Below are 12,161 nucleotides of genomic sequence, written 5' to 3' on the forward strand. Positions count from 1 at the left end.
GAACAGTCTTGTGTTTTTTTCCCCCCGACACACAAAAACATAAGCATGGGATGAGGCAATTAACGGAGCTCTTCCTTGCTTTTTAAATGTTAATGAAATATTTGATGTCAACACAGCCTCCTCAAGTTTCCCCCCTCTCAAGTTTGTAATGACGGAGTTAAAAAGAGGTGATTTATCGAGCTCACACGCATATTAGGTTGAGTCGGAAAGTGCTGGGAGGCACAAACTGCAACTCAGGCCTAACAATGAACGTTAGATAGCAGCTGGTAACATTTACAGACAGAGTGCTTTTCAGTCAAAGAGTTTGGTGTGTGCATTGGACCATTTTGAGACTCATGAAGGTGTTAAAAGGCCATTTTTATTGTATATTTTGAATAAAAAAAAAATTTCATCCAGTACCAGCATCAAACTTGTATTATATTGATATATATTGTGTATATGTGCCGATTAAAAAAAAGGTCTTGTCTAATCATGCAGAAAATTGGCGTAACAGCCTCACTCATCTTAATTTTCATATCATTTCATCATTGTTGCTCAATTTTCTCAAAAACCCAAAGCTCTTCCTTGTGTTTTCGTTTTTAACCCTTGTGCTATCTTAGATGACCCCACCCTTACATTGACGTGTTCTCCCTACCATTACAAAGGTGGATAAAGGTGGAAAGATTTCATGGAATCCATGGACACCAGTGAAGATCACAAATCATTGAAGAAAAAAGGTTCAGAGCACTGTCTAGTGGGTCTAGATGACCCAACTCCCAATGTTAACATGCCTATGATAGCACAAGGGTTAAACTATCATATCAAATCATACCAAAAGCAGACTTGAAGTTCCTCGTCTGTGAGAGGAAATGAGACATGGGGGACATCTCTTTTACTGGCAGCCAAACACAAACTGCACAGTTCAGAAAAACGTAATATTATTTTTAAGGAGCTGCAGGGATTTTTGCCTCCCTTCTTACTGTGTTTTAGTCCAAAGTGCAATAAAATGCACTCTTGATAATAATTTTTTTTTTTACATTTTAATTTGCATTTGCTTTTACTGTAAGGCCTTGTGATACTGAAGGCTTTTACTTTTTACCTCAGTGCGATTTACCGTGCATGGCTTTAAAATACAGAGCTAGCAACATTTTGAGTAATTCTTTCCAAAGAAACTGGCTGTGTTTTCACTTCTCAAAGTTGAAAGGACAGCAGGCTGCACAAAGGAAGTGTTTAACCAGACACTTGTACAAGAATTATGTTCTGCATTAGTTAAAGTCTCAACCTGCTTAAAAATAATATAAAAAAATTAAAAAATAAAGTCGTTTTGAACTTGTTTTTGTTTGTGCAGTGTTTTTTTTGCCACAAGGGGGCAGCACAAACTGCTTTGAACAGAAAACTGTTCCACTAAAGTTCATCCTTTCATATGAGGTTCATATTTTCAGCAACTACTCCATGCTAAATGCTTCTTTTTGTTGAGAAGAAAACAACTTTGTGTAACTACGTAGGAAGTAAACAGACATTTTCTTCGATTATGCTGTCATAAACTGCTAGCGATTCAAAAGACAGAGGTGCAGCTATGAAAACTAAACTCAGGCTGTAGGACGATCAACATAACCCCGTTCATTTATAATTGTTTTGCTATATTTTAGGGTGCGTTTGTGTCAAATGTGTATTTAGAATGCATCATTATTGTGTTATGCAATAAAACGTAAGGCAGATAATTTGCTTAAGAAGCCATAGCGTGCTAAGGCATGATTTATGACAATGACAGTGAAGGGTGTCAGGATTATGTCTGCTCCTATTGCACAGACATGTCAGGTTAACTGACAGCAAATGATGTTTAATCACTGTGGGAATCTGTCCTGAACAACATTATGTTAGAGTTGACATTTTATCTGTGTCTGACTCAAACCAGATCGGTGCTTTGAGTTTGTGCAAATTTCACACGTCCAAGTGACCATTGCATGCCTTATGTGTGCATAAAAAAGGGGCGCGGAAGCTGACGGAAAATCCAAGCAGACCACAGGAATGTCTCAGCGGCACGTGCATCAGGCTCCTGAAAAGCAAACTGACTTTGTTGACTGTTCTTTCCCCGACGCCTCTCCACATCTTTATTGCCACAGCAAGGTACACATGCCTACGCGAAGAGATATAAATATAAATATATATACATAGATATTAGAAAGATGAATCACTACACGTCAACATTTTTGCAAGAATTAAAAGGGGTGCCAAAAGTTTCCATCCATGTTCTAATCCCTTTCAGGGTCGCAGGGCAACTGGCACCTATCCCAGCTACCGTCGGGCAAAGGCGGGGTACACCCTGGACAGTTTGGTGCCAAAAAGGTTTTCCCTCTAAATCCAATGAAGCTGAGAAAACAGCTGTGACAGCTTGAACACAGACATTTAATGTGACATTTGCATAAAAGAAGTGATTCAAATATGTTTTTTAATGTTATTTTCATTGAAGTCGACGTTTATTTTGTCCTTAAAACTTTATATTATTACTAATCTTAAACAATAACCACCAGCAACAAAAAAGGATGAGGCTAAAGCCTCATGTTTATTGTCTTTTTTTCTTTTTCTTGATCATGAACGTTGGGTTACAGTAAAAGTTGTTTAGCCGTACATATGATGTAAAGCATCATATGTACACACTTTTGTGTGAGACATCAGTATAAGAAATAAAAAGAAAAATCTTTGGACAAAGTGCCATTTTTATGACACTTTTTAATTAAAAAAAAAGTTCATTTTCACAAAAATAAAATGTTACTTTAAAAAAAACAAAAAACTTGATTCCCACACAACCATTGCCAGACCTAACTTTAAGTATGGGACTGCTACAACACGCAGGCAGGTAAGCCAGTTCACAGCAATATAGCCTTTCCCTCCCCTGTAGCTGTAGCAAGGGGCCCCTGTGCTCTGCATACTTTAATAACTCAACTCACATGGTCAAAAACTTCAGGGAAAGCAGTGCGATACTTAATTACAGCCAGTCAGACTCAAACCACGCTGACATTTACTCCTTCTTACGCCGCTCTTGAGGTCTCCAGCAGCATGCAGGGCTGCAGCACAAACGGCTGGATCGTACATGTGTTTTCGATTATACATGACCTCAACGCAAAAATAATCACCGACCTGACGTCTACAATGGCAACAACACCTTCTGTTTTTGCCTACTTCTTCTGCATTTAATGTAAATCTGTTGAAGTCTTTTAAGAGGGACTATGAGCTAAAATAACTTTATGTATCTTATACTAAATTTGGAAAGTCAAAGAAAGCCTGCTAATTGTAAGATACTGGAGGCACTGGCTTTAACACGGTGCATGAAGTGGGTCTGCAAGGCAGATGTGAGACCCGTTTCTCATGTGGTGGATCAAGTCTGTAATTGAAGTCATAATCAGATTTAAATATTGGGTTAACTTCAGGCTGCAGTGGCCTTGCAATTTGCAGCAGAAAAACTCCAAAACAATCGACAGCTTGCAGTGTCATTCTTGTCGAAGCCTTGTTCTGCTGCTGCCTCCGTCTTAGTTTATGGAACGTATAATTACAGTTTACATGAAGAAGACACTACTTAGCTTGTTTCAGTACAGTGTTCTCTCGTGATGTGATGAAAACTGGCCTCTAAACTACAAAATAAAAGACTTTCTGGCAGCAATGGTAAGGACTCTAAAACACATCAGTATTCCAAACCATAAACACCTGTAGAGTTGATTCAGACAGCTTAAATAGGGAGTCAATGGACTTGTGGGCAGTGTGAGTGAGGAAATGAGGAGAATGTTAAAATGTCCAATTTGTCGAATATAGGCATCAAATAATACTGAAATATATTTCTTTATATTGAAATCTGAATTAATGGTAACCTAGTGTTTAAAAGACAGCTGTAAATCATAGAAAAATGTTTATGTTCGAAAGCTAACATCTACCAGATTTGTGTTTAACCTTTTATTTTGTGTTTATTTCCATCTCAAATTTGAGTCTAATGCATTAGGAAAAAACACAAAATGCACAAGAAAAACACAAATACAGATTGAAGAAAAAGACTCACCAGGTATCTCTCATCATCCTTCATGCCCGGTGTTCGGATCAGGTGGTTCTGCTCCCCCCTCCAGTCCCCGAAGCGACGGAAGAAATAATTGGACAGAAAGCGGTTGATGGGGTCTCTGATTATATTGATGTAGACGGGCTGTTCTATCCGGAACCTGAGACAAAGAGAAACACAATTCTGCATAACTGCCATAGGAGATCAATATCTGTTGCTGCAACACCATACCTGCTAAAATTGAGGAAGTGGACGTGTCGTGTGTAGAGGAACGGCGGCGGGATCTTACTGATGTTCCTCATGAGATCCACCTTTGGAGAGAAAACAAGGATGATTACATCATGTTGTTGATTTTTTTGTTTGCATCAGGGGGTAGAACATCTGAGGCTTTACTAAAAAATGTACAAAATAAAGACAGAAAAACTCTGTTTAAGTAATAAAACTGATTTTTGAGGGAACATGTAGTTTTTTATCACCAATGGGTCAATTCTTTTATTCAGGAATCTAAAAGTTATGTTTTACACAATGACTATCAACTCAACAAATGCAGATTTGACGATTAAGCATGTATAATTGAAAAACTGCAATACCTCTTTTTTACGATAATTTTTTTTTCTTTTTTTAGAAAATTTTCAGACCAAACTCAGCATTAAGATATACAAGAATCGTGCAAAAGAAGGACCAACAGGAACTATAAAATCAAATATATTACCATATATAACAAAATATAGCAAATGAAGCATTGTTCTAAAAAAGTTGAAAACATATTTGAGTGTTCATTCAGATGAGCACATGGTCTTCATAAAATAGGAGGAAACAAAACAAGAGAAAGCAAATCCATATCTATTCATTCCTCCATTATGAAGACTATCCTTCAAACTTTTTTTTTTACATTTATGTAAGTGGAACTTCCAAAGCTAATTTCCACCACATGGCATAAGGTTATTTTCCACAGTTTTTATAGTTTCATTAGAAAAAAAATGCCATCTGGCTAAAAGCTTGGATCAATAAAAGCCCAGTTTTAATAGACTTCAGTTTTTAGTCTATGTACAGGCACCTGTTATGTTACAGACACACTATTTCGCTAGCAAAGTAATATGCATTTTTGTTTATGTACACAAGACAGTTAATCTAAGGGCTCAGTCAGTTTTGGGCTTCGCTCCCTCCTCTTGGCTCTATAAACTCAGTACATTTCCACTCTCTCTGCCCCCCTCTGTGGATGTCTTCTGTTAAGGAAAAAACAAATAAAGATGTCGCCATTTCTCCAAGTTCTTAGCTGGTCTGTGCACTCTTATTTATTTTATCTCAAATTTTCTTCATTTTTGAATGAAAAGGAAGTAAGAAGTTGAAGGCATATTATTGGTCTGTCACATGTGGCTGTTTGCTAAAATAAACCCTTGTCTGTCTGTCTCGTTGGACCACCTTCTTTTTTACCAGCTCCAGGGAGAAAGTGGAGGATTCCAGACATACCTGCAACACCCCCACACCACACACCCTCCCAAACTTCCCTGGTGTCCTTACAAGATCCTAAATCTAGAAAAAACTCAAACTCAAGTAAAGCTTTGACTTCAAATCTAGGTTAATAAATTCTCCAAAAAAGCTCATTATAAAAAGATGATACCAACAGGATGAGAGTAAAGTAATTAAAATAGAAACTCTTAACACATCATCAACCAAACAATGTTTGGTTTTGGACAGTTTGCTTTACTTGGCAGGCGTAAGAACCGAACCTGCAACAGACTGACGACCTGGTTTCCCCCCGTCTGTGCCCAACAGTAGCCGGGACAGCCTCCGGCAACCCTGTGACCCTAAGAGGGATTTAGCGGGTTAAGAAGATGGATGGATAGAGGTGTAAAAAGCTGAATGAACTGTTCAACAAACATGAAAACTCTGCCCCCACCAAAAACAGGGTTTTGGTTAAGTGAACACTGGTGTGGTTCACTACGGTGTGAATGCAAGGAGACTGCAAGAACAGTGTATGATTAGCAGCAAAAATACATAGGTAAATAAATCCACAGTGTAATTCATAAAGTTGAAATGTAGTGGTAAATAGACAACATTTTATGATTGACATATTATAGTCTGGATTTTCTTTTATTTTTTTTAACTTGTCCTGTCCAACAGCTGAGCAAACAGGTCGGACTTTTCTTATTCATACTAAATTTTCTTTTTAGTTTGTGCAACAATCTGTTCTTAATTGAATAGCAGTTGTGAGTCTGTGTCGTTTTCAGGCCAAATGAAAGAAAGGTGGAAAAAAGGCTTTTTAATAGGCAACAGCATAGTTTACCAAAACCAATATGAAAAATAATGTTCTCTAAGCAGATTAGTTAAAGACCCTCTCTGATAAAAATTGTGTTTTTGGTGTTTTTAACCCTTGTGCTATCTTAGATGACCCCACCCTTACATTGACGTGTTCTCCCTACCATGACAAAGGTGGATAAAGGTGGAAAGATTTCATGTAATCCATGGACACCAGTGAAGATCACAAATCATTGAAGAAACAAGGTTTAGCGCACTGTCTGGTGGGTCTAGATGACCCAACTCCCAACTTTAAAATGCCTCTGATAGCACAAGGGTTACCATGTTTTTCTTGTGTTTTTCTCAAGATGGAGATATATAACGAAAATTAAGCTCAAAATTTATTTATTCAAACTGTTGTGAATCAGGAGGAGACAAAAAAATGCAGTTGGAGAAGCTTGGAAATGTTGAAAGAACTCCTGCCGCTCTACAAAATTTGTCCTGGAAAACTATGGAGGGATTTTTGTGCATTATTCCAAGCGTAACTTAAAACAGAAAAAATGCACTTGAAACTCAAACATACATGCAATCAAAATCATTTTTCTCTTGAAACTTAAAAATATCTGCAATCCAAAAAATATTGCTCTTGAAACTGAAAACCATGTGCGATCTAAATAATTTTTACTCAAGAAAATTTCTCTCTACTGCACTCGATCAGAGCAAGACCAAATTAAAATGTGCCTCAAAAACCAGCCAATCACAGGCATGGACATGAAGGTTGATGTTTATTTTGTGCGCAGAAGAGAGGGAATTGCTCTTGAGTAAAAATAGTTTTTTTGCATGTATTTTTCAGTTCAAAGCGCATTCCTCTGTTTCAAGAGCATGGTATTTTTTTTTTAAAGTTTTACACTCAGAACTGTAAGTGTTGTCCTATGAAAAGTGGCATAAAAATGACTCCATAGAAATGACACAGGATTTTTGATGCTACCTAAAAATGGCATAATCATAATTAAAAGACCACTGGGAACGCTTTCAAAATAGCTCAAAGGATGATCGGAGTGGCTCTTTAACAGGAAGTGGAGTTCTTGTGCGTTTCCAGTTCCAACCGAGGGCTAACAACCAGCTGACCCTTTAAATGTCTCATGAAAGAAGCATTTGAATATTTTTGTTTGATTTTATCTGTGGTGGAACAACTGTCCTCAGTGAAGGCTGCAGAGCAACTTTTTCTAAAGAAAAGGAAAACTTGACCCACCAAACAAACTGAAGCTGTCTTTCTTTTTCTATTTCCAGAGGAATAAAGCACCTTCACATTATGACAACCCCAAAAGACGACATTGACCTTGCACAAACCTATTAATGCACCGCAGGGGGAGTCAGTAGGAAAACTGTCTGAAGACGGCAGCATCCAGCCAGAACCACAAGTTATGGAACCGGCAACTCTACACTTAGGAGACATGTGTCTTCATCTGCATAAGTAAACATGCACAAGGGCAAAAAACACACCAAAAAATGAAGGCAAGTTTTCCTGAATTACATACAAACACTAGGACACTCTTCAACTAGGGCGAACACTTTTTCTGGGTAGTGTTGCTTGGATCCTTTACAGCGATGTTTTATGTCCAGAGGACTAATGAGAGCTGGGGTGTCCAGGCGCTGTGCATCAAACCAGCATTCAAAGTTTGATGAATTGCTATGCTTTCAACGGTGACTTAACATGCTCATCAGATGGATCAACTATAGTAACACGCGACAACCAGCTATACTGGCCTCTTCCTAGCAGCCCATCGCATCACGAGGGGATATGAGTCATTGCTGAACTTCTCCCACACATGCACATGCCTCTGGAGGTATTTAAGAGGAAAATGACAGATGTAGATATGAAAGCACTTGATGAATCATTCTGAAAGGGGGGTAAAAGGAAGTTCAGATTCTCAGCAGATCTCATTGGTTCTTCTTACTGGACATGACAGCCATGGATTTCAGTTATGAAACTTTGACACTTGAAAGAATAAAAGACAGCTCCTCATAGAAAAAAAAGGAGCTACTCTTATTTAGTCTTCCCACAATGACAAGCCAGTGCTTGTGTTATAAAAAAAAATATGCTGGCTTTATTTTTGTAAAATCAGCTCTCATGTCCTGGAGTTGCCCCAGATAAAAAACAAAAAGAGGAGAATCCTCAAAAGTTAAGTTAAGCCTTTTTCAAACAGCGAGCACAAAAATCTTTAGTCAGGTGACCTCAGACTCACATAACTACTTATTTTAATAAAGATCTTCCAATATTTGCCAACCTAAATTTAAGTAAATCAGTGTTAATTACACTTAGAATGAATTAGTTTTAGTCATATGACTTTAGCCTCATTTTCAAGATGTTTTAACAAAAAGTAAACCCTTAAACTTATTCTGAAAAAGCAGCGAAATACAAAAAAAATAAACACATTTTACTCACTAAAGTTAACCAGAGACTAAAATATAGTTTCTTGACTCATGGTCGTGTTTTTTAACTCTCTATTTTTTTTTATGGTCACCTTGAGTTTCAAGAACGCCAAACAAATAAAATATTAATTATATGGAGCTAATTTCGAGTAAATTCTGGCTTTAGTTCATTTTTATGCTCAAATGTTCAGGTCAAAGAGTTTCCTTTTGTGATTTAAAGACAAAAGAGAAGTTTGCGGAAGGCCGACTTGTGTCATTTGACAGACTAAAGCAAAACTGGCAATGCTGACAGTAAAATTAAATAATAATAATAATAAAAGAAAAAAACCTCTTCTTTATCTTTATACATACATATAAAATAAAAAGCCAGTTTTTTCAAGCAATTAATTTAACTCCTTTTGACAAACTTTACATTTAATGGATTCAGTGTCCAGTAGTCTATGTACAAGTTCAAATTTGTCTACGATAAATTTGATAATGGCATTCTTTACATGCTTATGTGGGTATAAGGAAGTGTACCTCGTTTTACTTTTGAATTTTTTCAATCAAGTCTGAACTAACACTTAACCAAAGTTGGATTTATCTTCGTATAGATAAATATATATATTTTGCCTTACCTGTTCATGTTTGGTGAGGCGTGTTTTGTTGTGAATATCAGAGGAGAAGAGGTTAAACTGATGTTTTTCTGCCAGTAACCTCAGCAGGATCACCACAGTCCTGCTGCCACACTTTCCAACCCGATTATAAACCACCTGGCTGGGGAACGGGAGCTCCTGCAAGCGGACACGGACGAGAAGGACGAGAAGAAAAAGACTCATTAGCCACAACAACCAATAAATAAACCAATAAAGTGCAATCATTAACAATTCTCAAAAGCTTCTGCTGCTGTTTTAGAAGATTAAAGAAATACTTTTTTTCATGTATTCTCTCATGGACACACAAGTCCCAGGAAGCACTTTCACACACCCTCCATCTGATTCGTTTAAAGAAGCTTAGTTATGATGGCATCCAAATGGAATATGTGTGAGACAAAGACACAAATGCTTTATGGTTATGTAAAAATAAATAGAATCATATTTATTCAGGAGTAAAAACATAGCAAATACATATCTTTTTATGAACAAATGTTACAGAAAGTGAGGAAAAGGGATTTATGTTGGCAAAGGAGTTTAACGAAAATAATGGCTCAATATTTATTTTGGATAAATAAGAAATAGATTATGCTTTAGGTTTTAAGACACTCTATTAAATTCACCGTAGACCCAAACACACACAAAACACTCCAAATTAATATTCTATTGCATAGCATATTATAATAAATGATAGTGTACTTTAAAACAGAAATATAATGTTTAAAGAAACAAATTCCCTTGTTTTGGGAGAAAGTTAAAAGTTCTTTATTTATATTGTCACTGGTACAGTGAAATTCAAAAGGTGCTCCCTAAACTGTGCAACACTCATACATTAAAACAAATTTCCTATGGTAAAGCGTACGACTAAAAATAATAAAGAATATCGGTACTTAAAAATACATAAAAGGATCATAATATGGTCATTAAAAATAGTAAAATTTAGACCTTGAGTGTGGGGGGGGGTTATTTCAACATTTCCTGGGTTAACCCTTGTGCTATCCTATGGCCCCACCCTTACATTGACGTGTTATCCCTACCACGACAAAGGTGGATAAAGGAGAAAAGGACTTTTTGTAATCCATTGAAATCAGTGAAGATCACAAATCATTGAAGAAAACACCTCAGCGCACTATCTTGTGGGGTCTAGATGACCCTACTCTCAATGTTAAAGTGTCTAGGATAGCACAATGGATACATAACCAAAATTTAAGCTTCTGATAATAAAGACAAGGCTGAGATACAAGACAAGCTCTTATATTTATATTTATCTGCTGATTTTATGGAAAATAACATTTTAAGTTCTTTGTAAAAAAAATAATAAAAAAAATAAACTGTAAATGTTTTTTAAAAAATTCCTCTGTCATTTAGAGCACAGAGGTGATGGTTGTTCAGTTTGTTGGATAACTCAAAACACAATAAATTAAAAAAATTACAAAAGAAAACTATCCATACCATCACCCACAAAGTTTTGGATTTGTGTGTACTGACTTTCGCAACTAATTGATCTCTTAAGTTGAGACTTTAAAGCTTTTTGAACAAAGAGGAGCTTATGACAGCAAAACGTTCCCAGACCATCACCGCTACGGCACCATGGTTAACATGTGGAATGGGGAGTCTGCACTGACATGCTTAGTGTCTTGTCAAATTTCAGATACTGACACATCTGGATGGACTAGATTATTAGTCGTCCATGTTCAAAAAACTGTACAGGTTGTTAAAAAACATATTTACAAACTATAAATCAGCTAAAAGGCATGTATTCAACCTGAAAATAATGATTAAGCTATAAAAACAACAGTAAGTCTGAGACTCTCTAGAATAATTGTAATACATCTTTTGGGGTATTTTAAAGTTTGCCATTATGATTCCAGTCTTTCCTAATTTAATACTCTGCAAAGAAACTAATAAATTAAAAAGCAAAGGAAATACATCTACCGTATTTTTAAAAAAAACGATAATACCTTCTTAAAATCTGGAGTGCCTAACATATAGATTCACTCTGGTTGTGCTTACTGATGTTGAACCAATTTTGACAGGTAAACGGTGCTCAGTCGAAATATTTGGTTAGGTGTTATTGTGAATACGCTAACACGGCTCACGTGGTAAGGTTGGGAGATATGCTACCTTGACAGTAACGCGCGTTTGAGCGACCACTTCCAATGAAAGTTTTATGTAAACACACACCAGTGACGTGCAATCAGGATAGGCAGGCGAGGCTGTGCCTCACCTTTCATTATGGAAAGAAAAGAGAAAAAATAAATTCAATTGTTACATTTAATCAGTAATTTGTGCTTTGCAGTCATTTTCCATTTAACCATTTTTGGGTGTTTGTTCTTTTCAAAATTGCTGAATTTCCGCATTTGCCGTTCAGATACTAAGTGACGTGCGATGAGGCACCAGCCCGCTGAGCCTCACCTTGGATTGCGCAATACCTATGCAGTCAGACGGTACTGCTGTCTCTCTGTATGTCGGTTCAATCACTTGTACTATATGAGCTGAGTTTACATAATTTAGCAGATGTATATGATCTACAGTGTTTGTTTTTATAAATAACTATGTGAAGGACGTGTTTCTTGTGCTGAGCGCTAAACGCCGGCGAAAAAGCCGCTGGGTGAGGCCAGCAGTTCTTGTGCCTCATGCTAGGGGGCGCCGGTGAGCCCTGAGATTATGACGCTAAAAAATACTAGAAGAAGTGATAGCAAGCGGCAAGTCATTTTCTTCAGAAGGAGTGGCGTATGGACTTTATTTACAAGTAAAGGTAAGACGATAATAACGTTTGTGCTTTTTTCTATGCTGCAGTTTGTATATGAAAAAAAAACCACGTTGAAATGATATTT

General features: G+C 36.9%; 1 protein-coding gene across 2 annotated transcripts in view; it reads right to left on the minus strand.

The window, feature by feature from the left end:
* Positions 1-12,161, minus strand: part of ust (uronyl 2-sulfotransferase) — a 59,368-nt gene that overhangs the window by 3,136 nt on the left and 44,071 nt on the right. For both annotated transcript variants that reach the window (XM_011491622.3, XM_004083493.4), the window contains 3 exons: positions 9,310-9,465; positions 4,253-4,332; positions 4,028-4,181 (listed from right to left, as the gene is read on the minus strand). In XM_011491622.3, coding sequence (XP_011489924.1) covers positions 4,028-4,181; positions 4,253-4,332; positions 9,310-9,465 — 390 coding nt within the window. The remainder of the gene's footprint in view (positions 1-4,027; positions 4,182-4,252; positions 4,333-9,309; positions 9,466-12,161) is intronic.

The sequence above is a fragment of the Oryzias latipes genome, chromosome 24 (genome assembly GCF_002234675.1).
Source record: "Oryzias latipes chromosome 24, ASM223467v1".
NCBI lineage: Eukaryota > Metazoa > Chordata > Actinopteri > Beloniformes > Adrianichthyidae > Oryzias > Oryzias latipes.